Source organism: Heliconius melpomene, chromosome 7, assembly GCF_056956725.1.
Source record: "Heliconius melpomene rosina isolate 202511_hmr_F chromosome 7, ASM5695672v1, whole genome shotgun sequence".
NCBI lineage: Eukaryota > Metazoa > Arthropoda > Insecta > Lepidoptera > Nymphalidae > Heliconius > Heliconius melpomene.
The window spans coordinates 5,497,054-5,519,135 of NC_140395.1; the positions used below are offsets into that span (position 1 = coordinate 5,497,054).

The 22,082-nt window shown below is 35.2% G+C and overlaps 1 protein-coding gene across 4 annotated transcripts in view; it reads right to left on the minus strand.

Moving 5' to 3' along the window:
• LOC146537473 (uncharacterized) overlaps nucleotides 1-22,082 on the minus strand; it is a 223,246-nt gene that overhangs the window by 7,995 nt on the left and 193,169 nt on the right. For 3 of the 4 annotated variants that reach the window (XR_014878103.1, XM_085187607.1, XM_085187606.1), the window contains exons 9-24: nucleotides 21,763-21,871; nucleotides 21,082-21,304; nucleotides 11,967-12,061; nucleotides 9,057-9,293; nucleotides 8,680-8,821; nucleotides 8,268-8,419; nucleotides 7,973-8,085; nucleotides 6,757-6,917; nucleotides 6,175-6,441; nucleotides 5,680-5,894; nucleotides 5,364-5,565; nucleotides 5,070-5,210; nucleotides 4,683-4,923; nucleotides 4,028-4,218; nucleotides 2,047-2,169; nucleotides 50-605 (exon numbers count right to left, since the gene is read on the minus strand). Coding sequence is in view for 3 of the 4 variants with exons in the window: in XM_085187607.1 (XP_085043733.1) it covers nucleotides 50-605; nucleotides 2,047-2,169; nucleotides 4,028-4,218; nucleotides 4,683-4,923; nucleotides 5,070-5,210; nucleotides 5,364-5,565; nucleotides 5,680-5,894; nucleotides 6,175-6,441; nucleotides 6,757-6,917; nucleotides 7,973-8,085; nucleotides 8,268-8,419; nucleotides 8,680-8,821; nucleotides 9,057-9,293; nucleotides 11,967-12,061; nucleotides 21,082-21,304; nucleotides 21,763-21,871 (3,168 nt within the window). In the remaining variant the exon portion in view is untranslated. The remainder of the gene's footprint in view (nucleotides 1-49; nucleotides 606-2,046; nucleotides 2,170-4,027; nucleotides 4,219-4,682; nucleotides 4,924-5,069; nucleotides 5,211-5,363; nucleotides 5,566-5,679; nucleotides 5,895-6,174; nucleotides 6,442-6,756; nucleotides 6,918-7,972; nucleotides 8,086-8,267; nucleotides 8,420-8,679; nucleotides 8,822-9,056; nucleotides 9,294-11,966; nucleotides 12,062-21,081; nucleotides 21,305-21,762; nucleotides 21,872-22,082) is intronic. The other variant, XM_085187608.1, reaches the window with a different exon arrangement.

Sequence of the window (22,082 nt, forward strand, 5' to 3'; positions counted from 1 at the left end):
AACGTATTAATTTAGCAAGTATTAGTGTTTAGTCCTTAAGGTAGCTTACCTAGAATATTTTTTTAAAGGTGCGTTCGCTAGCGTCAAATCGAGGCTAGACATTGAATCGCTACCTTGATTACTGGACGTACTATGGGGAGACCGAACTTCAACACCAGGTGACGGTGGAGTGCTGGAAGCTTTAGCTTTAATGGTTCTATCAGCTATGACCGCCATCGGTATTGCTATTGTATTCACCATATCAACATCAGAGCTAGAACTCATTTCTGCTGAAACTTTATTGAGTAATCGAGCAAATGTAACTTTCTTTTCTAATTTTGGATCTGATATTTGTCTCATTGAGGGTGATGTGGATGGTGATGATCCTTCGCTAGCGAATGATGTATCTTTATTGTCTACGCCGTACTCTACAAAGGCTGGTGCACTCTCTACAGTACTTAATGTTCTTTTTTCCGACATCTGTATCAGTTCACCCATTGATATTTTTTTGTTGTGCTCGTTTGCAGGCGCCGGACTTATAAGCTGCTGTAAGATTTGTTTCTTTTCTGCAGCATTTTTCTTAGTTGGCGTCGAATTATTACGTTTTTTGCGTGGTGACGGAGACCCTGTATGAAATACTAACAATGTCATATATATTCTGTAATCCGAAGTTGCTACGAATCTACAACATGTTAGTGATCATAGCTACGAGTAAATAATATTAATTGATTTACTAAGGAATTTAAATTAGTAAAGAACAATTAAACAAGAACTTATTATTATCATTCATTGAAACACTATTATTATATGTGCATCTAGTGGAAGCCAATTCTTTAGGGTCAGTGCACTTAAAATCAACAAAGTGTAAATTTAACGTGCCAATTGAATTTTTTATAAAATCTTTGTAAGTGTCAAGTTATGTAAGTTAATTTAATAAGAAATGAAAATGATGAAATAATTGTATAGATATTGAGAATATTCAAGTAAATTGTTTTGATTTTAGAATAAGTTCTGAATAACATTTAAAACTATTACAACTTAAAAAAAATATTTGATGATTAAATAGCTATACAATCTTACGGACAACGTTATGTGATATTATGTACAGGAATATATTGACATTAAATATAGATAATAAATATAAATGTATACTTAACTTTTGTAACTACAAAAGTAAACAAAATAAAGAAAAAGATAACACCGAGAACAGAAGTAGCACAGAACAATGTCCAGAGCATGCTTAAGCGACATTCAGTATAGATACACACCCAAGTTTTATATCGTCAATTGTTTTAATTGAAAATAATAAATATTTAAACAAAACTATTTTAAGAAGAAAAGATATTGACGATAGATAACTTGGTGGAAAACATTTGGACGATCTAAAAAGGTGCTAACGAAGGAAGGAGCGTCTACACAAGAGCCTTTAAGTGTAAATGCAATATCAAGGGTGCATACAACGATGTTTCGGTATCGTTAGGGAGAGCATTCCACACCAAGTCATTCAGATAGCGAACATCCAATAATTAGCTAAGATACGCCGCGCGCTCCGCTGCGGTTCATCTGTGATTGATGGATTGATGAACATATCTGGTGGAATATGATTGCTAGATTGATAAATTGATGAAGGGTTAAATATTCAAGATATTTTACATATAAAAATGTATAAATTCTTCTATATGTATTGACAAGAATTAACAATAAGAGACGAAACTGCTCTACGATATAAAATATATATACATACATAGATATAAACAACAAGGAACAATCTAGAACAAGATTAGATAGTAGACGGTTTGTTAAAGAAATAAAAATTGGAAAAAGACTTGTATAATGATAACGACATAACAAACGCTAATGGCAAACCAAATATAAAACATGACATTGAAGCTGTTATAAAGGATAAAGTCTCAAACCCTCCACACTCCACACTCCACACAAGCCAAATGAACCCAACCCCAAAAAAAACCAAAAAAGCATCCAAACCAAATTAAAAAAATAAACACAAAAAACATGAACAAATGATCCGATCGCGGAGTGCACGGGTTATAGCGCTCCACCCCTTACGTCCGGTCGTCTTTAACAGATCGTCCAAACTAAACGTGCGCGCGGTCCGCGGGTGTGCGAGCCCCGTCACCGACGCCTTGCGGATACCCAGCCGCGTGAGCAGCGTGCGGTGCTCCGCCCTCGCTGTGGACAAACGCGACGTGAGCGCCGTGGGGCTCCGCGAGCGGCACCGCCGTGTACCGCGGCCGCCCGAGACCAACCGCGCCCGCTACCATATTAGCACCGTGCAATAGCACGAGCGGCCAGAAGTAAACACATTTTATATTTTAGAAAACGTATAAACATAACAACGAAGCGGGATTCGAAACTGCACCTCTAAGAATTCATCCAAAAGATTTAACCATTGAGCTATAAGTTCATATGAAACGATCATTCTTCAGAACGTATGGATTAGTGGTCAGAGCACTTCCACAGGACGGTTTCCAAGAGGTGCGGGTTCTAGAACCGCTAAATTAAAAGTTTTACACGCTATCTAAAATATTTTTCTATCCTTAGTGTGGAATAATACTTTAAATCTGTTAAAAACATAAAATTTTACTAAGTTATTTTTGCTTCATTGGTTACCACGAGAAGCTAGATATTGTAATAAAAAAATTCTTTAGCATAAAATGTTATGACATTCTGTTCTACATGCATCATCCATTTATCAGATGTTGAGCAGAGGAACTTAACGTCGCGCTTTGTCTTACTGCCAGAGCGATGCAAAGAAAATAATTCATTCTCCGGAGTGGGAACTGAACCCACAACCGTTGGGTTTACAATCAGACACAATAAAATGAATATAGCATTTCCATATCTAGCTTCCTACGATAAACATAGCTTTGCTTATGCCAAAATACACTGAATTGTATCAAAATTATTTTATTAAAGTATTAATTATTCATAACAAATAGCTATATGATATTCTTTGAGCAACAGACACAATAATGAAATCTTTCCTGCTATTGTTTAAGCTATGTTAAAACTACTCCACACAATTGTTTTACCTTGAAGTAAATTTTACTATAACTTCAAATATTTTAAATAGTATCTAAATGTAAAAATTCCAATAATTCCTCTGAAATTAAAAAAACATATTCTACTAATTTAGTATATAATTGTAATTTTAATTTATTATCTATGATTCCATGTAAGCATAACATTTCTGTATAAGTTTATTATTTCTAAAATTATAATAAAAGCAAGCTAAAATAATTGTGTACTTCACGAGTGCCAGAAACTCCAATATTGCAAACCAAAGAACATTAATGATGATATATTTATTAAAATCTATAATAAAGATTATAAGAGGCCCCAAAGGCTAGGTTTGCTAAACAATAAGTCCGTTGGACGAAGAAACTTGAGAAAACCTAAACTCAAGTGATTCTGAGTTTAACTGAAGGTATAAGGTTAAGGTTCTGGGTGTCATGAATTGGAGAGAAGAACACTATAAATAGAACGAATTGGAACTGCGATTTTTGGACTTGCGGCTGCAGCGTCTTTTTACCATGATAATAAAAATTAAAGATAGATAGTATTCCACATATGTAAATATTTTATTCTGGTTTCAAAATATGAAACTTTTAAGTTCAACTGCATTCAATTAATTTAGAAGTTTATACCATAGATTTGGGGTCGTCGAGTTTTCGTTCCATATTTTTAACCGACTTTTGGAAGGCAAGAAAAACTTTCCAGTTTATACGAACAATATAAAAATATTTAAAAGAGTTTCTGCCACCGCCATACAACATAGAAAGAAATGAGACAAGAAGTGACAAAACGCGCCTTACCCCAGACAGTGCGAAAACAATCTCAAAGCGATGTACGTAAACGATTACTGATACTGTGATGACATATATCGATAAAAAATCCATCGTGTATTACGTGAAACAAGCTGTTTATAGTGTGCTTTTTTTAAAATCGAAATTTCTAATTTCTTTCCGTGTTCGTTTCAAGCCTAAAGATTTGTCCTCCATGTTTATTCGATGGAATGAAAACTTACGTCTCGCGCATCGGTCCGCTTCTTCGGCGAGGAGTTTTTCTATTTTCTCCGGGAAATGCCGTTTCGCGCACCAAATTAGGCCGATCATGCCCAATACTACGAACACGGCGAACAGACCAAGCCAGAAAGGTTCTTGCATCATTCGTGTTCCTAAGCCGACGATATTTGGTGTCGGATTTGGGACTTCGCATCTGTAATTTTTTGGCGCTATATAAAATAAAATTGGAGAACCTACTATGTGATTGAACTATAATTTAAAATATATATATTCACATTTGTAATAGCTTCACTCTTTTCCCGTATAACGGAATAGGCAGAAGGTAAATAAAAAAATATTTATTTTCATATTTATATTATTATAAAATATAAAAGTTAACAACATAGTAATGCTAAATTCTCCCTCTGTTTCTCTGTTAAAACACGGTCGCGAGGCACACATGAACCTTCCCATTGTAACGCTACGAGCATGCCCTAAATACTATTTGCAAAGAAGCAAGAGATAAAGCAAAATATGTCTTTTGCCCTTCCACGGGAGGTACCATTGACACATACACCCGCTATCTCCTCCCACATCCTCTATTGTCTCGTGACGCTGACTTAAATCCTTCTCAAGAAAACGTTTCCTAAAGATGCAAATAATAAAAGTCATATAAACCTCTTTCCTTTCCAAGACGGGTTACATTGACACATAAAGCCGCCATCTCTCTCCACGCACGCTCCTCTGTTATTGCAGGGTCGCGACGCGCACGGTCGTACTCTCTCCGCGCACCGCTTGCCGCGCCAGCCGCGAGCGCACGCGCACGTGAACCCTCCCGCGGTGCCGCCTGTACCCCCTAGAGAACAGTTGCCGAAGACGCAAGGGGACCGCTCGCAAGCGGTTAGTAGGCAGAATGCTCCTGAAATTAAGAATTTTCTTATATTTAAAGATATCACGTTTTATTTCTTCCATTTTTTAAAAATACAAGCGCTAAATTAGGATTTGAATCCACTATTACTATGTAGCACATTTCTAAATCAGTTTAGTATGTCAAATATATCTCACCGGTATAATATCCTGTGCATTGACAGTAATTTCTAGAATCATCTGTGGTGCATTTACCGCCGTGCAGGCACGGGTCCGGGTAACACGACTCCAGGTTGGTTTCATCTGGCAGAAGTAACACTTTGCTGCGGTAGTCTGCATCTGGAATATGTAATTGTATTGTGCTTATGGTGTATTGTACGCCATGCCTTTCTTCTAACCTGAGCGAGGTAGTAGAACAATTCTCTGTCTTTCTCGGAAAAGACCGGTTAACATCTTTGGAAATTTAATTTAATTAATTTAATTACCACTTACCAATATTAACAGCTAAAGCGACATCAAGTCGTGGAGCTCGGGCACCGGCACGTTGGGTCACCAACAACGAATGTAAATACGATCTTACTACGAGAGGGGCTCCTATACCATTAGGATTCGTATTTGCACTATCTTCGTCTCGGTCTGACACATCACAAAGGGTCCATTGTGTACCGTTGTTGTCTGTATAGCTGTCTCTGACCTGTGAAAATTGGCCTAAATTATGTACACCATAGTAATAAGCAATATTAATCTTAACGTGGAGCTAAATTCTATAAATATGTAAAGTACTTATATGGAATTTTCAGCATCTCACCTCAATCCATCCATTTCCATCACCACAAGGATATTCCTGATGAGGCACTAACACGGTGCGCTCGAACGCCGCAGACAAGGTATGACCATGCGGCGCTAAAACCCGCGTCACTAGTGTCGTATGAAGGGGCGGTGAGCCGGGAAAGTTGGCTGGTGTTATCTTGCCACGTGTTGCTGTATGAAGCTCGATAGTATGGGTGATGTTGATATGCCATTCTGGAATAATTTATTATTAATATTAGAGTTAGAGGACGTCATGATGTAACGGATTTGACTGTAAATGGGGGTCCGATTTCTACTTAAGGGAATGAATTATTTTCATTTCCTCGTTTTGGTAACAAGACAAAGCGCGGCGTTGCATTCCACCACTCAACGTGCAGAGTCTCAAAAAGTGTGTGTGAGGAAGGTGAGGAACGGAGAGTCCTAACACTAAGTTCTGTGTGCCTATGCTTTATGGGGATATAGTGTAGAATTAAAAACTAAATGAAGTATTTACCAGTTTGAAAATGAGCATAAAATCCCAATCCTGTAACATTTTCACCGGTTTTAACTCTTAGCCTCATCACATCAGATTTCGACACAAAAAGGCTGTTTGTCAAGATTTTTGAACTCAAAAATGGGCGAATCGGTTCACTTTCCGTGTCGACTTGTATTTCCATAAAATTGTCGTCTGGTATTGATTCTGTCACGTTGATGGGCACGCCATTTTGAAACATTCCGTAGCCGAAGTCGAAGAAACTGATGTTTAGAAATACTCGTTTTCCTGGTGGGATATAGGAAGTAGATTGCATTACTTTATTCGGAATTCTAAACATAATCATTAGCTTTAATCTTTTTCAGCGAATTTGAGGAAGAACGATATCCAAAATTAGTCCTTAGTACTAATGGTCCATAATAAATTATTTGCAAATTATAGTATAAAGTACAGTACGGTTGTCAATTCGAAGCCGCCCCGAAGTTAGCTGTAGATGACTGCGCATATATCACTGTTCTTACTTCTGATTATTTTATTCTTGAGTGAAAAATGCGCAAAAGTTCAGAAAAATTCAAGGCGGCTAGGTATTGTAAATGAGCATACCAGTAGGTGCAAAAATATCGATGGTACAATCCAAATCAGGTAGAAGAAAATGTGGGTAGTTCGGACTGTGTAGCACTCCCTCTTTTGATGTGAACGTTTGTGACGGACATCCTGACAGCTCAACCGCTTTCCAGTTCACTAGGAACCCCGAGCCTTGAGCGCTGAAAAGAAGTAATTTTTTATTCAATATTAACATATGTTTTTTATATCTACTCGTATACATATATTTATATTTCCTATACTTCATTACTTTTATTTTGTTAGCTGTACCCGCTCTTCCTCCTTATTCACTTTCATAGATCTCTACATACATACCGCGAATTTGTTCGTTCGTTCTTTCAACGTGTCGAAAGTACCTGAACATGTTCTTCTTCTAATCTAAACTATAAAAATATTTTTATTTTTATTATATTATTTACTTTGCTCCAACAAAAAGTAACGTGTTTGTCGGCTGGTGTTAATTTATTTCAATATTGAGAATAAATTCATAATTAGTTAATTAATTACAAAAGATGTTTTAAGGAGTAAAATTAGAAATAACATTTAAGAGTTAATAAAATGCTGTAATTATTGAATTGATGGTTCTGTATTTGTCAGCTTCCGGTGGCGCCACTTTGGCGCGTCACCGTTGTCAATGTCATTGTTACTTTATAAAAGGCCACGCGGGCGTTGTACGCTCAGTCGAGGCTCTGCCACGGCTCGGAGCACTACTCGTGCTCCACCGCTGGTTAACCTCGACTATTTTAATTATGAATGTTGTTAAGACCTATTTGTAATTATACTGGACTGGAGCAGTGAAAGGTGAGTGTTAGTACTATAAAGGGACCCTTAAGCCTACTCCTGGGGTCACAAGTCCCAGGCACTGCTCCAAGCCATCATTTAAAGAATAAGATAATGTTGTTATTATTTTCCTTGTAATTTACTATGTTTCCAGTTATTGTTTGGTTTATTTATTTCTTTTAGATTTATTTATTTATTTAATTAAGTATTTCGAGTAGAACCACAGGCCAGGACATGGTCGGGGGTTCTACTCGTTTATTTTTAATGTTTATTACGCCTTTTATTTCCGACATGTTAAATAGATCGATCGATTTTTTAGATTGTGTAGGTCACTCCTAATATATGTATAGCAGAATGTCGTTTTCTGGGGCCCTGGGATCTAAGTCTATAACGTTTATCATGGTTGTAATTATATTATAATTTTTTTTATACATACTTATAATCAGAGTGAAAATGCAGAATAGCCTCGTCCCCCGTCGCCACCCATCTCGTCTCTCCGACTGATCCGCAATATCTTGATGATTTTGTACTTGTTTTGCGATCCCGCAACTGTAAAGTAAACTAATGATTTTCAAAAAAGCTTTATATATGTACATTGTACTGTACAGTTTTTTTTTATATATATATATGCAGGCAGGTGGGTAAGAAGTAATAAAAGACAGAATTTGAGGCGAATTTGATGCGTAAAATATGAATTTGGAGTAAAAAATCTTTTAAATTATTGTACATACCTCGATAAAATCATAAAGACAATCGTTTTGATATTCCAAATCAATGGTCTGGAATACAAATACAAGTCTGGTATCTGTTGGACCTTTCACGTGCACCCAGTAGTCCAGATCGTTGTCATATATGCCTGGATAGTTTGGACTTTTTAGCACACCTGGAAAAAGTAACAGCTATAATTGCAATTATTGCATGTATTGCAATTATGTAACTAATATTAAGTCAACATATTAACGACAAATGAGTTAGTTAACGTTTGAAATTTATATTGAAAAAAAAAAAAATCTTATTTATTCATAGAGGAGGAAATTTATGCTTACTTCATCCTACAAATACAATATCTTAATACATTTACTCTGATAGATATAATATTTTCCATATTTTCTACTATACGGAGATATCCTCGTATTTTCTCACCTGAGTTCCCTTCAACAGTTGTATTCCTCAGAACGTGTTCGGAAACAAGGCGCCGTTTGCACACGTAGCCGCCGGTGGCTGTACATTTGTGCATCGTCCAGTATAAGCCACTTGGTTGTGATGGTACTGGTGATGTTTTCCACTGCAAGAGATATATTATTACTAAGTAAAGGTGTGTGGAGAACGGAGAGTTTTAACATTAAATTCTTAGTCTTATTAAAACTTACTCTTATTAAACCGTGGAATTATTTAATGTCTCATTATAATAAACGTAATTATTTACTTAACTGACTTTTCCTGATATTTGAATAATATTTGGCCAAATTTCTTGTATTCACAATGTAACGGAGATTCATTTAAGTAATATTAAATCTAACCTGCACACCCAAGCAAGTATCATCGTTTTCCTCAGTATCATTATACGGCGGCCAGGCGTGGTAGTCCATGGTGGTACCATCAACCCAACTGAGCTCAGCGCTGTCGTCCAATCTACCACCCAACCAATATATAGCGCCAGCACTATAGTCGCTGCTCTGCCGAATACCAGTCACTACGAAGCGCTCTTCTTCTGGAGTATGAACGGATGATAGATGCATGTTGAGGCCTTCGCAAACCTGGAAAATTTGTTTTTATTTTTATATTTATCCTTATTAATTAAGATTAGCGAAAATAGGCATAGGTCACATCATCCTTTCTACTTATTGGATACCTAGGGAGGAAAATATATTTTTCTTAGCTACAGCAGGGTAGGTAGGAGTAACCAGCGCGACAAAGCGCGTCGTTCGCGCCGCCACTCAGTATACAATGCCTCCAGAACTTGGCTGAGAATGGGAAACGGAAGTGTCTTAACACTAAGTTCACAGGTTACCTCTGCTCTCTGCTAAGTGGACACGATGTGAAGCTAAAAATTTATATAGATAGAAATATATATATATATATATATATATATATATATATATATATATATATATATATATATATATATATATATATATATAGGTATATTTAAAAAAGTAAATCAGTTTTCACGTTTAATAAAAATATTAGGTATAGTTAATACAACTTAAGTATTCAAAATCAATATAAAGGTATTACAAAAGATATAGAATCATAAATAAGGCATCGTTTCATCATAAGCCGGCGGTCTCCATTTACATTGAAATTCTTCGGAATATCGCAGCACATTTCTATCGACACGTAGAATAATGTTGGAGCTTATTCGTTTTGCAATTTATTTTGAATATTGTAATTTGTATACAGTGCTAGCGTTTGTAAAGTGATAGTTAAACTGATTGTATTATAATATTCTTTTCTCCGCTTTGGTAAGGCGCGGCGTTGAGTTCCGTCGCTTAACACGCAATGTCTCTTAACATTAGGTACCCTCTGCCTACACTGCTGTGTGGGAAAAGTATAAAGTTGTTTTATTTTCATTTTTGATTGTATTATGTCTTAAAAAGGCTTTTATCCCAACTTTCCAACACGAATAATGAATTTCTAAGACTACATAATACTTTAAAAATGTCGAAAATAAGACTACATAATTGACTTTGATTACTTTTTGTACCAATATTAAAAATAAGTTTAAAATCAATATTCGAGTGGTTTCTCATGCAAGAGAATTTATTTTTGCAATTTTTATAGATTATGGTATCTCCTTTGAGTGGGAATCAAATTCACAATGACCGTGTACACAACCAGACCACCACTACGGCTGCAATATAATACAAATTTCTCAATTACAATAAACTGGAGAAACAAGCTAAAGTAGACTAGAATATCCAAATAACAAAACTACTCGTTCCCCAGCATCCCGATGAAAACATCTCGTGGAAGTACACTCCCGCGAGATAAAACTCCGTAGACAACTGTATCTCACAAGCGTATTGTATACGATTTTCTTTATTCGGATAAAACGACACACTTAAATCTCTTTTGTATGGAAACTTTTTGGTTTCTCTTTGAATGATGTTCTTGTTATAAAGGTTGAAGCTACTAATAACCTTTAATATATGAGCTTATTTTTTTCTTTTTCAGTTTCACGCTGAATCTCGCATATAGCAGGATAAGATAATCGGGGTTAACCTGGGAACCTAATGTTAAGACACTCAGCTCTCATTAACATTTAATCTCACAAGTGGGAATTGGACCGCCATGTTTACAATCTCTTCGCCTTCTTTTAATCGCCTTATCGCCTTGGGTTTTTATATTTTTCTTTTAAAATGTGAAATGTTAACTTAACAAAATGTTAAAATATCATGAATAATATAAATGTATGGCACGAGAAACACTAGCTTTTCCCTTATGTATTTCATGAAACATTCTAATATTCTGAGAAAATATATTGTGACTTTCAACTGTCTAAAAGTAAAACGTTTTAAAGCTATTCTTTTATAAAAGTCCTTCAGTAATTTTCATCTCAAATATGTATTTAGAATTGAAAATATAGCGAGACTGAATAATGTGAAAATATTTTATTACAAAATATGTATTTGATGAATAAACGTTGTTACGAATTATCCATAAATAAATATTTGGGGCCAGTCGTGGTGCAGGAGAACCAGCTTAGGACTGTGAACAGGTTTTGGTTTTGATTTCGTCCCATATCCTTGATAAGTATGTCCTAACAGTACATTTTCTCATGTATCTTCCATTTGCAGATAGAGATCAGTTCAATTTCTATATTATATTATATTCATAGATTTTGTTAAATTAGTTTTGAACCCACAACTATAATATTCAGTAAGCCATGTCCCAAAAGAACTAAAAGTAATAGTGATGTATCACTATACTCGTTTCTTTCAAAACGAATAAAGCTTATACAGCGTTCGGCAGTCAGAAATTTCGGAAACAATGTCAAAGTAATCGAATTACGCTCGTTACATTAATGGACTATATTTCGGAAGTAATTGGATCACATTTATCGCTTAACAGCTATAATTTTTGGTAATTTCTTTTAAATATATACTAGTACATTTTTTAGGTTTTGTATTCAAAATGTAGGAAAGGCGAAAATTATGAAGAGTGTTAAAGCTCAAAAATCTTAATATTTCACAAATGATTTAATTTAAAACTAGGAAAGGTTCCAAAATTGGGCGGAAAGTGTGGAACGGAAATCGAACCCCCGACCGCCGCGTTTACAGTTATGCAGGTGTACGCTATGACGGTGATCCAAGATTGTCGTTCATAAGAAAGAAAAACAAAAAAGACATATTGACGAAAACTTCTGATGTGTTCATTTTTTAGAAGATTTTTTAGTATTTAAATAAAAATAAAATTTTAAAACTTACCTGCTTTGCGGTGGTCCATGACGCCTGAGGGTACCCCGAGAACAGATAGCAGTAGCCGTTGAACAAAATTTGCTTCACGTCTATACAAGACTGCGCTGTTAAAGAAAACAATAATATGTAAATAAATAAAAATAAAATACAAAATATTTAAAAATAAGCTAGGGACCCTTGTATAAATATACTTGACACGATCCACACATTCCGTCGTGTTTATGAGATATTTCATATTGGGTAGAAGAACTCAACGTAGGGCTTTGTCTTGTTACAAGAGCAAAGCAATGATAATAATTAAATTCCCGCTGCCCCACAACGGCTTTAATTCAAAATATATAAAATCAAAATATTTAAAATAATTATTTTTTTAATTATGTCGTTTAAAACTTCTAGTAAATAATTAAATTAGTCATATTAGCACAGTTGGAACATCCCTGAGTAATTTCTACTCGACGAAATAATGGTATTAAAAGTTTTCTCTTCCTCGTTATGGTTTAGACATAATGTGGCAATATTAATTATTCGCTTTAACTCGCATACATGTCCATACCTATATTATAAATTCGAAAGTAACTCTGTCTGTCTGTCTGTCTTTTACGCAATCAGGGCCAAACCGCTAATTTTATTGTGATAAAATACTCATAGAGAGATACTTGAGGGTCTCGGGATGAATATAGGATACTTTTTTTCTCATATTTGTAATATTACCGGTGTAAACCAATATATTAAAATACTTATGAATTTGACATGCAATTTATTCCGCCATGTTAATAATAACGATCGTTGCTAAGCAACGATTTGCAAAGTTTGTTGTTAGAAAACGTCACCCAAAATGAACTTGCTTAACGCATCTCTCTATTGAAAACTGAAAATAATTTCATAAATATATTTAATAAATCTTCGCATAGTTCAAGCGGGTGTAGCCGCGTACGGGTCCACTAGTACATTATATAACTATAGAGCACACGGTAAGAGAAATGTTTGAACAGTAGGGAAAGACCTGAACATGTCTTTGTTTTTCGCCCAAATTTTTGATTTGCCTTTGAAAACTGGAAAATGGAAATAAATTATTCAATAGGTGCTCGAACCTATTACCATCGCTTTTACAAAGAGATGCTTTTCCACTGCGCCACGCCTCAATTATTAATTACTCACCACTCAAAATATTTGAAAATATATAAGAGGACACGTAAAGAAAAACGTCAAATCAGCTTCACACTGAATCCCATACAACAGGGTAAGCAGAGGGAACCTAGTGTTAAGACACTCCGTTTCTTAATTTCCGCCGAATTTTTCGAGGCAATATGTGTTGAGTGGCGGAATTCAACATCGGCTTCGCTTTGGTGCCAGAGCGAAGAAATGAAAATATTAATAAATAATAATTCATTCACTTGTGGGGATCGAACCCACAACCAAATCAAAATAACAAAATTAAATTATTTTCCTTACCTACCCAAATTAAAAAAGAATATTTACCGACAAATATGCTTTTCATTATGATTGAGAGCCCTACGACAAAATACCGAATCCCTTTTATCATTTAAGACAACATTAAAACCAAATGTTGATTCTTGGAGCCCGCTCCCGCCCGAGAGCACTAAAAACGTTTCCTCATGAATAATGTGACCACGCTTTGTGCTACAAAGGGATATTGAAATGCAATATTTTCTTATTACGACAATTAAAAATAAGAGTCTGTATGGATAGAGTTGGGATTTTTAGCTTCTCGATCTTTACTTCCTTAGAAATTCCGTTCCATACTTTTCGACTAATTTTGGAGACATTGAGTGGCAGTGACATGGAGTTGAAATGAAATTCATTCTCCCGAGTAGGAATCGAACCCACAATTCAACATTCATATGATGCACATGTAACATGTCACATGGGCATACTTGATACAAAAAGCTGGCTTTTTTTTATTTTTTTATCTACTATCATGCATTTAGAAAAATTAACTATACCTTCGTAAATTCAAATAGTTCACTTTAAAATATATGTTATGTGGTAGCATATATGTACATAAAATGTCTAAACTAGAATTCGATAGATTCCTTAATACTGCATGCATACTGTTTTTGTTTAATTAGATGCAAACTGCAATAGTTGCGCTAAGCGTATAATTCACATAGTTCGAAGGAAGAGTTAATTATAGAGTTCAAAGTTTCAACATCGATCGTGCCAGCACTTTGTCTTTGTCGATCTCATGTATGCTTTGATTTAGAAATGTAATTTACTTGCTATTATTCAATAGAAGCCTTGTGTGTTTTAATATATATGTACAATATAATATAACCTACGTTAATTATGAAATATACATACATATGTTTAAATGCGTTACCTATAAGTGTTTGAAAATTAACACAATTAACAATAGAAACAATAGTAGGTCTTGGCTCAAGGACGTGCGACTGTAGACGCAACGGATGGGGTTGATTCCAAATAGGAGGAATGACATATTTAATATTTTCATTAGTTCGCTCTGTTACCGAGGCAAACCGCGGTGATGAATTCCGCAATTCGCCACGTATTGCTTCAAGAATGCGGCGGAAAGTAAAGAACGGAAATATTAATCGACAACGGAATGTTCTATTACTAGGTTCTCTGCGTGGCACTGTTGTAGGTTATTTTCTTACTGTTTCCACCAGAGGAACGCGGCCCTCAACGCCACGCGCCATCGCGCCACGCACCAGTGCGTTGTTTTGTTACCAGAAAATGAAAGTAATTCAATCGCGTGGGAATCGTACCCTCGACCGTCGCGTTAACAGTCAAACGCTGGGCCATTGCACCACAACCAATAGAAATATTAGAGTAAATAATTTTTAGTCTCAAATAAATTTTGAATTGTGGTTATATTAGTTATGAATAAAGCGTTCTACGGACGAGCCGCCTTTCATACGTCTTTCAAACAGGCACATCCAAGCATTAACTCACTGTAACTTACTATGGCTATACGATGCTTATGAAAGCTGATGTTTTAGAAATATGCTAAGAAGATGGTGATAGCTAACAAAGAAAATGTCGTCAAAACTTTTTTATACTATTATAGCTTAAGACTTTTGTAGTACTTTTTTACTAATAAAAAATAATCTTTTTATATTTTAAACATGCAGATTTATTAGAATTAACAATTTTCTATTAATTTACAAGTATTTACAATAGTTGAGGCCGTCATGGCGCAGCGGCACAAGGGTGAGACTGTAACGCGTTGGCTGTGGGTTCGATCCCCACTCGAGGAAGTGAAATATTTATTTACGTTTATATTTCCATTTTTTCACTTTGGTGTCGAGGTAAAGCGCAGCTTTGAGTTCTGCCACTCAGCACGCAATGCCTCCAAAATTCGGCAGAGAGTGGGGAACGGAGTGTCTTAACACTAGGTTCCCTCTGCCTACCCTGCTGTGTGCGGGATACAGCGTGAAGCTGATTTTTTAAATTTACAAGTAACTATGGATGGATAGATGCGTCTTCAGCATTTTCTCTTGTTGCCAGAACGAAAAAAAATAAAATAATTTATCTAATAAAATAAGCATAATAAAACAACTACGAGTATATCTTACAAGCAATACAAATAAAGCGGAAGCAGCGGCATAATAATCCAACCACATTTATTCCTCATACTACCCACATATATCACATGTCATATAAAACTTATTGAGCACTTCTCATGCAACTTGCGAAAGTTATTACTGTTCGATATTGCATCGGAGAAGATAAACATAAGACAGCCAGTCCATGATGTAAATATGGAAATGGTATTCAGTTGTTTTGGGACGAGGCCTGGTGTAAGTGAGTCAGGATATTGCTATCATTGATGCCAACTTATGATTTTTGGTGTGTTATTTGGGGAATGGGTGTATATTGTAGAGGTATTGTATTTGTACTGGTAACGTACGCCAAAATACGATTTAGCCCTATTAATTCGGTTTAATAAAATCCTTTATTATTTCAGGAGCTTCAATTCCACAGACGGTCACACAGACAGACGGGTCAAACAACTTTGTTAAAGTCCACAAAGCATAGCAATATCACCATCATAAACATTGGTCGGAAATTTTTAACTTCTCAATTTCTTAATATATAAAAGTATACCAAAATTTCCACCATAAAAGAAAATATCTGTAGAGTACACCATTCTTATCTTGTTTTAAATTATAATTCGTTAAATTTAACTCAATGTTTCGTTTGAATCAAGATAAAAGCCGAAAACGTTTGAAATAGATCAAGGACAGGCCTTCCCCCGTAACTGTTCCGCTTATTTATCTACAGAGCAAATAGAGGTCAAACGTTGGTATGAAAAATGATGGTTTGTCGCTGCGGTTAGGTTATGAACTGAATACGCAATCGATTTGTTGTCTCTCCATTCTCCACTTTTCACCCAGTTCAACTCTACGTGATCTCCAGATAAATGGTCTTGACAGACGAACAACAAACTATAAGTTCTATAAGGGTACCGTTCTTTCATTCCTTTTGAGTTACGGAACCCTAAAAATGAAAACGTTTCGGCATTTTCAAAAGTTAATACGTTGAACACGACAAGCCCACCGTCTTACGCATTATCATAACAACGTGAATGTAAATAATCTCGTTCTGAGAACTCCAGGGTTGTTGGATTACAGGATTTTGAGGAAGACAGTTAGATTTTTACACGATGATAAGCTATTTTTGGATATTGGATATGTTTAAACATTTATTTGAAAGAATTACATTTACCAGACGCCTTCGTGGCACCCAAGCATGCGACTGTAAAACGCGACGATTGTCGGTTCAATTCCCACTTGGAAGAATGAAATATTTCATATTTAGATTTTCTTGATCTCGTAACAAAGTATATCGTGGCATTCATTTCTGCCAGTCAACATGCAATGCCTCAAAAATTATATGGAAAATGGGAACGGAAGGGTCTAAATGGGAAAAGATCTTAACACTAGGTTCCCAGGTTCTGTCTACCTATTCTGTTACTTGCAGGATACAGCCTGAAGCTAAAAAAAGTTAGCATGGATAAAAGAAGAGATGAAATTTGTGAACACATTATCTTAAGTGGTAGAACCAAACGTCTCACTCTGTATGAAACTTATATTAATAAATTAACTTACAGTTTTTTCTCCAGGCTATAAGTCTGTTACAATTTAATGATGTAAATTTCAGCATTCCAACCGTAGTTTGGTCAGTCAGTCAGAGTTAGCCAATTATTATTTGCGCAGTTTCAAAAAGCCAATCAAAATTATTTTTTCTTGGATTTTGCCCAACCTTCTTTATCATCATATTCGTGCGTAGGATGATATAATTCTCTAAGGATTTTTCCACGTGAAAACAAATATTTTTCCTTACCATTTAAAAAGTATCACTAAAGTCGATAAAACAAATGATAAGTTAAGAACCACTTCTAATAACATTAAGTGTCATCGAGGACTGTAGAGCTCTCCATTTGTCATATTGTCGTAGCACTTGAATAAAATATTAAGCTCTAAGATCTTGTTTATATATTTTTCACTACTATTACTCTCCTGCTTGCCGTAGCATAATAAATTATAATCTTTAACCTTTCTCCATAATTGGGTTATCTAACACAAAAATAATATTTTGATTCGAACTAGTGGTTCCTGAGAAACGCGTTACGTTCAACCAAAGATTTTGAATCGATTATGAAATATACATTGCTACTAATTTTCATATTAAACACTTCAGTTTAAGAGTCTTAATTAGATATATTAGATGTAAAAACTAAAAAAAACTGCTTTTCCACTTACATGCTTCAATATTTATATTTAGTTCCAACTTACTGGAACATGAAACAGAAAAAGACAATAAAAACGAACGCCCGGGGCCTTTGCCTAGATTATCTCATTAAAATCGTTAAAAAAAGTTATAACCGTTGAATGTCAAGCATTACAGCAATCTAGAACTATTCATATCTATACAGCTCTCCTTGAGTTATTTAATATCTGATTCAGATTTAAAGCTAAATTGGAGTACACGGTGAAATTCATTTGATGCGAATTCTTTCGATCTCACTTCTGAATAGGGGTAATGAGAACGTAGGATTTTCTTTTTTATATATTTTTTTGAATCACGCTTAGAGAAATTCTCGTAAATTACAAATGTATTTTTACTTGACTGTGCGACGCAGAGGCGGCTATTTCTGTGTGTGTGTGTGTGTTTGTGTAGGGTTTGTGTATGCGTGTGTGTGGTTGGTTATGTGTGTGTGTGTATGTTTATGTGTATTTCAAGTTTATGTGTGTTGCATCGAGTATGTGTGTGGGTATAATATAGCATCCAATATTAAGACGTTACGTTATCTGCTTTTAGTTAAGCTAAAAGTTAATAATTAATATTATATTATTTAAATAGTTAAATTCAATCTATAATTTAGTGAACAGTCTAGACATAATAATTAAAGTCGTTAATAGCCTATTAAGTTGTGCGGTAATTTGTATTGCAAAGCGATGTTGCATAATTGGTATAATTATCGATATATTTTAAGCTAGATGTTTGTACCTGCAACTTTGTCCGCGTGTTCAAATGGAAATGTCTACTTTTTGTGTATGAGGAATGACAAATTTTGGGTCCGGAGGCGATTAAATTGAATATCTTATACCCAGGTTCATTCTGCCTGTTCTTCTGAGTGCAGAATACATCGTGAAGCTTTTTTCACTATTCATTAGTGGAAGCAGAGTGACTTAACACTAGGTTCCTACGTTCCCTTTGTCTACCCTGCTGTGTGAGGAGTGTAGCTTAAAGCTATGAAGCTAAAAGAACATTAATAGTATGTTCTCGATGGTCAAACTAAGTTTCCACCCGCCTCTCTCATCACAAATGAAATATGCATGAAGAAAAAACATATTATTGAAAGCTTTTAAAACTATAAAAACGCTTTATAAACTCACTGTCCAAGCGCATTTAAATCGAATGTAAATTAAACAAATCGAGCGGTAATTCCCCTATAATAGAGCGTCATTAAAAATTAAAAGAAATGGAAAAAAAGTTAATTAAAAGTCTTTATGCATCGATCGGGCGACTGCGTTATTCCAGTTTATTCCACAGTGGGTAGTTGGAAATACTTGTTGAAACTGTACCTCTACTCTAGTATAGGCTAGAGGTTGCTGTTTTGTTTTATATTTTACTACACTCGTTAGTTTATCCAACAAAAGTTTGTGTGCAAAATGGCGTGAATCAATTTACTAACTTTATCAAAAAATGGCCCTGTGACATTTGAAATCTAAAGCTGTTTCAAATCAATTTAAATTTTAAATTGATGATGATCGAGATTCCATCGTTGCGCAGCGACACAGCGTTCAGTTTTTGTAACGACGGCTGTGCGTTTGATTCCCACTCGGGGAATTAATTATTTTCAATTTGATTTTGTGTCGGACATTGGCCAGAAGATCCCCTTAACACTAGATTCCCTCTGTCAGATTACCCAGCAATTGATGTTTCACGTTTTAACTCGCATCTAATAAAATAGGCAAAGGCACCTGAGTTTCCGCGTTTCGCTGAAACGATTGCTCTGGGAGATGTCACATCATAAAAACCAAGAGCATAAATCCCATCTACCCTTAAAAGGCAAAAAACTAGTGACAGATTTTCAATTTTTTTTATATTCGTGCTTTATGCCCCCCAAGGGCAGCCAGACTGCACTGACTAACTGCCTCCTAACAATACAATCTCTGCCAATCGTTAACGTCATCAACCTCTTAAACATGCCCTGGGGGTGGACCTCATGCTTCTTAGGATCTTAAGTCACCTTTCCAATTATCCTAACTTAAGGCATTAAGTATATTGAAAATTTATATCATTAGATATTTCTAAACATAGATACGTATCGATTTTAAGTCATGGACTAAAATAACTAAATCAAGTTTTGTTATCGTTATAGCTTATAATAATTAACGCCCTCGCTAGCGCTTATCGAGTCTATGCAATCTATAGACTATAGTACCTATAGTAGAAGTAGTTTATTCGAAGTAGAATAACGAAGTTTATGAGAGAAGCAAATTAAAGCCGTATTGTAAGGTGCAGTTCCCAGTTTGTATGTAGTGGACGCGACTTCCGCCGTTCCATTGAAAAGTTGACGGAAACAGAACTACTGGTAAGTTGGAATTGAAAAACATTGTTCTTCGCGATACTTTGATGGTAAATGATTTTTTGTTTTGACGATGTTTGTTGAAATTCGTCAATTAATATAATAATACAAAAATAAATAAATGGTTCTGGCATAGCGGCATAGCTTTTGACTTAAACGCGATAGTTGTAGGTTCAATTCTCATTTGGGGTTATCAAGATAAAGCGCGATATTGAATTCCGCCATTCAACTTACCACATCTTGAAAATTAGGCGGAAAGTGAGTATTGGTGTACACAAGGTTCCCTCTACCTACCAGGTATTTAAGACACCATAGTAGAGGGAACCTAGTGTTATTAATGACTACTATATTTTTACTACTATTAAGTATATTTTAATAGGTATAATTAGGCAATTGTATCACGAAAATTGAAAATAACATTCGTTTTCTTTATCTATGGATAATTTCTTTCAAACCCACAATTGCTAAATTGAGTTCTAATTCTAGATAGTGTCATAATCACTAAATTCTCTCATTGATTTCATTTATCTAACGATTGAAAATTTAGCATTTCCAATAAGCTTATAATACAAACCGACCTCAATTTGTTCAAAAGCCTCTAATAACAATATTACTGCTAAAACCGATTGGTGGAATAATCCGATAAAATGGTTTCATATTTAACTAACTTATTACACTACACGAACAAAGCTACAATTGAATATTTTAGGTTTTGAATTGATAATTAGGGATTGAGTCTCTTGTAGTTCAGTGGTACATCGTCTGGCTGTTTAGCGCGACAGTTGTGGGTTCTATTCCCACTATAGAGGAATAAATTATTGTTACATCTTCAATCTGGTAAAAAGGCAAAAAGACATTCAACTCACAATGTCTTAAAAATTGTCTCTTTTTTAGCATACACAGGATCAATGAAGATTTTTGATATTTTATTTATATCGGTCTACTGGAGCGCTCTACCAAGGTTCTCCCAACTAAAACTTTTTGTACGAATTATAATTTTTACAGCTAATTTATTAACCAATTAATAAAATAAAAAAAACTTACTGTCAGTCAAAGTCAATTTAGCTCTATAACCAGCGTAATGTCTGGAATGATCAGACCGGAAGCGGAGTTTAAGTGTGTTTCCTCTCGACTGGTACCGCAGCAGCTTGAGCTTCCCGCTCCAATCGCCGCAGAGACGCCTCGCGCGTGTGGAGTGCGTATCGCGCGACCAGCCCGCGCTGATGGAGTCCGACTCTGGGAGGAGAGTTTCTAGTTCCTCCCATACCTGTTGAGAAAGAGTTGTGTAAGTTATATATTTTTTTAGAGTTACGTTGCTTCCAGCAAGTAGTATTGTAGGCAGAGGGAATGTAGTGTTAGACACTATATTGTTATCAAAACATTTCCCATTCCCTACTTTCACACTGCTGAATTCTGGTGGAGTTATAATATGTTTAGCGGCGGAATTCAACGCCGCGCGTTGCCATGGTACCAGAAAGAAGAAATGAAAACATTAAATATTTGATTTCCTCAAGTGGGAACCGAAAATAGTACACAATTATGAGATATAGGTACTTGGAGAAATAACTGTTGTTATTTTTGTTATTAATTGGCGCAAAAAACTGTTATTTAATATCAAGAGCATAAATTTTTGCACCAACCTACCACAGGCTACTAGCTCTTTAAGTATTAAACATTTTATTTTAATCTAAATAAAAAAAAAAACTTATTTACTATTTTTGTTACCTCGTTTTCTGAACTGAAGCCATGATGATCGTGTGCGACCCAGTCCTCTGCGTATTCTGTTATATTCTCTAAACCTGATTCTATGATCTCTAGGAAGTCGTAGCTGCAACTGTTTGAGAAAAATAAAGTTTTATTACAAATTTAGTCACTGAAACTCCTAATAATTATATGTACTAACTTAAACATCTTTCTCCTTTTACCCGATTTAATTAGACAACAGTAAGTAAGATTATAACTAGTTTCCTTTAAATATGTATTCCGCAAAATAAATTAAGTTCTCAGTTCTAAAATACAACTAGCAACTGCGAAATGCGGAAATT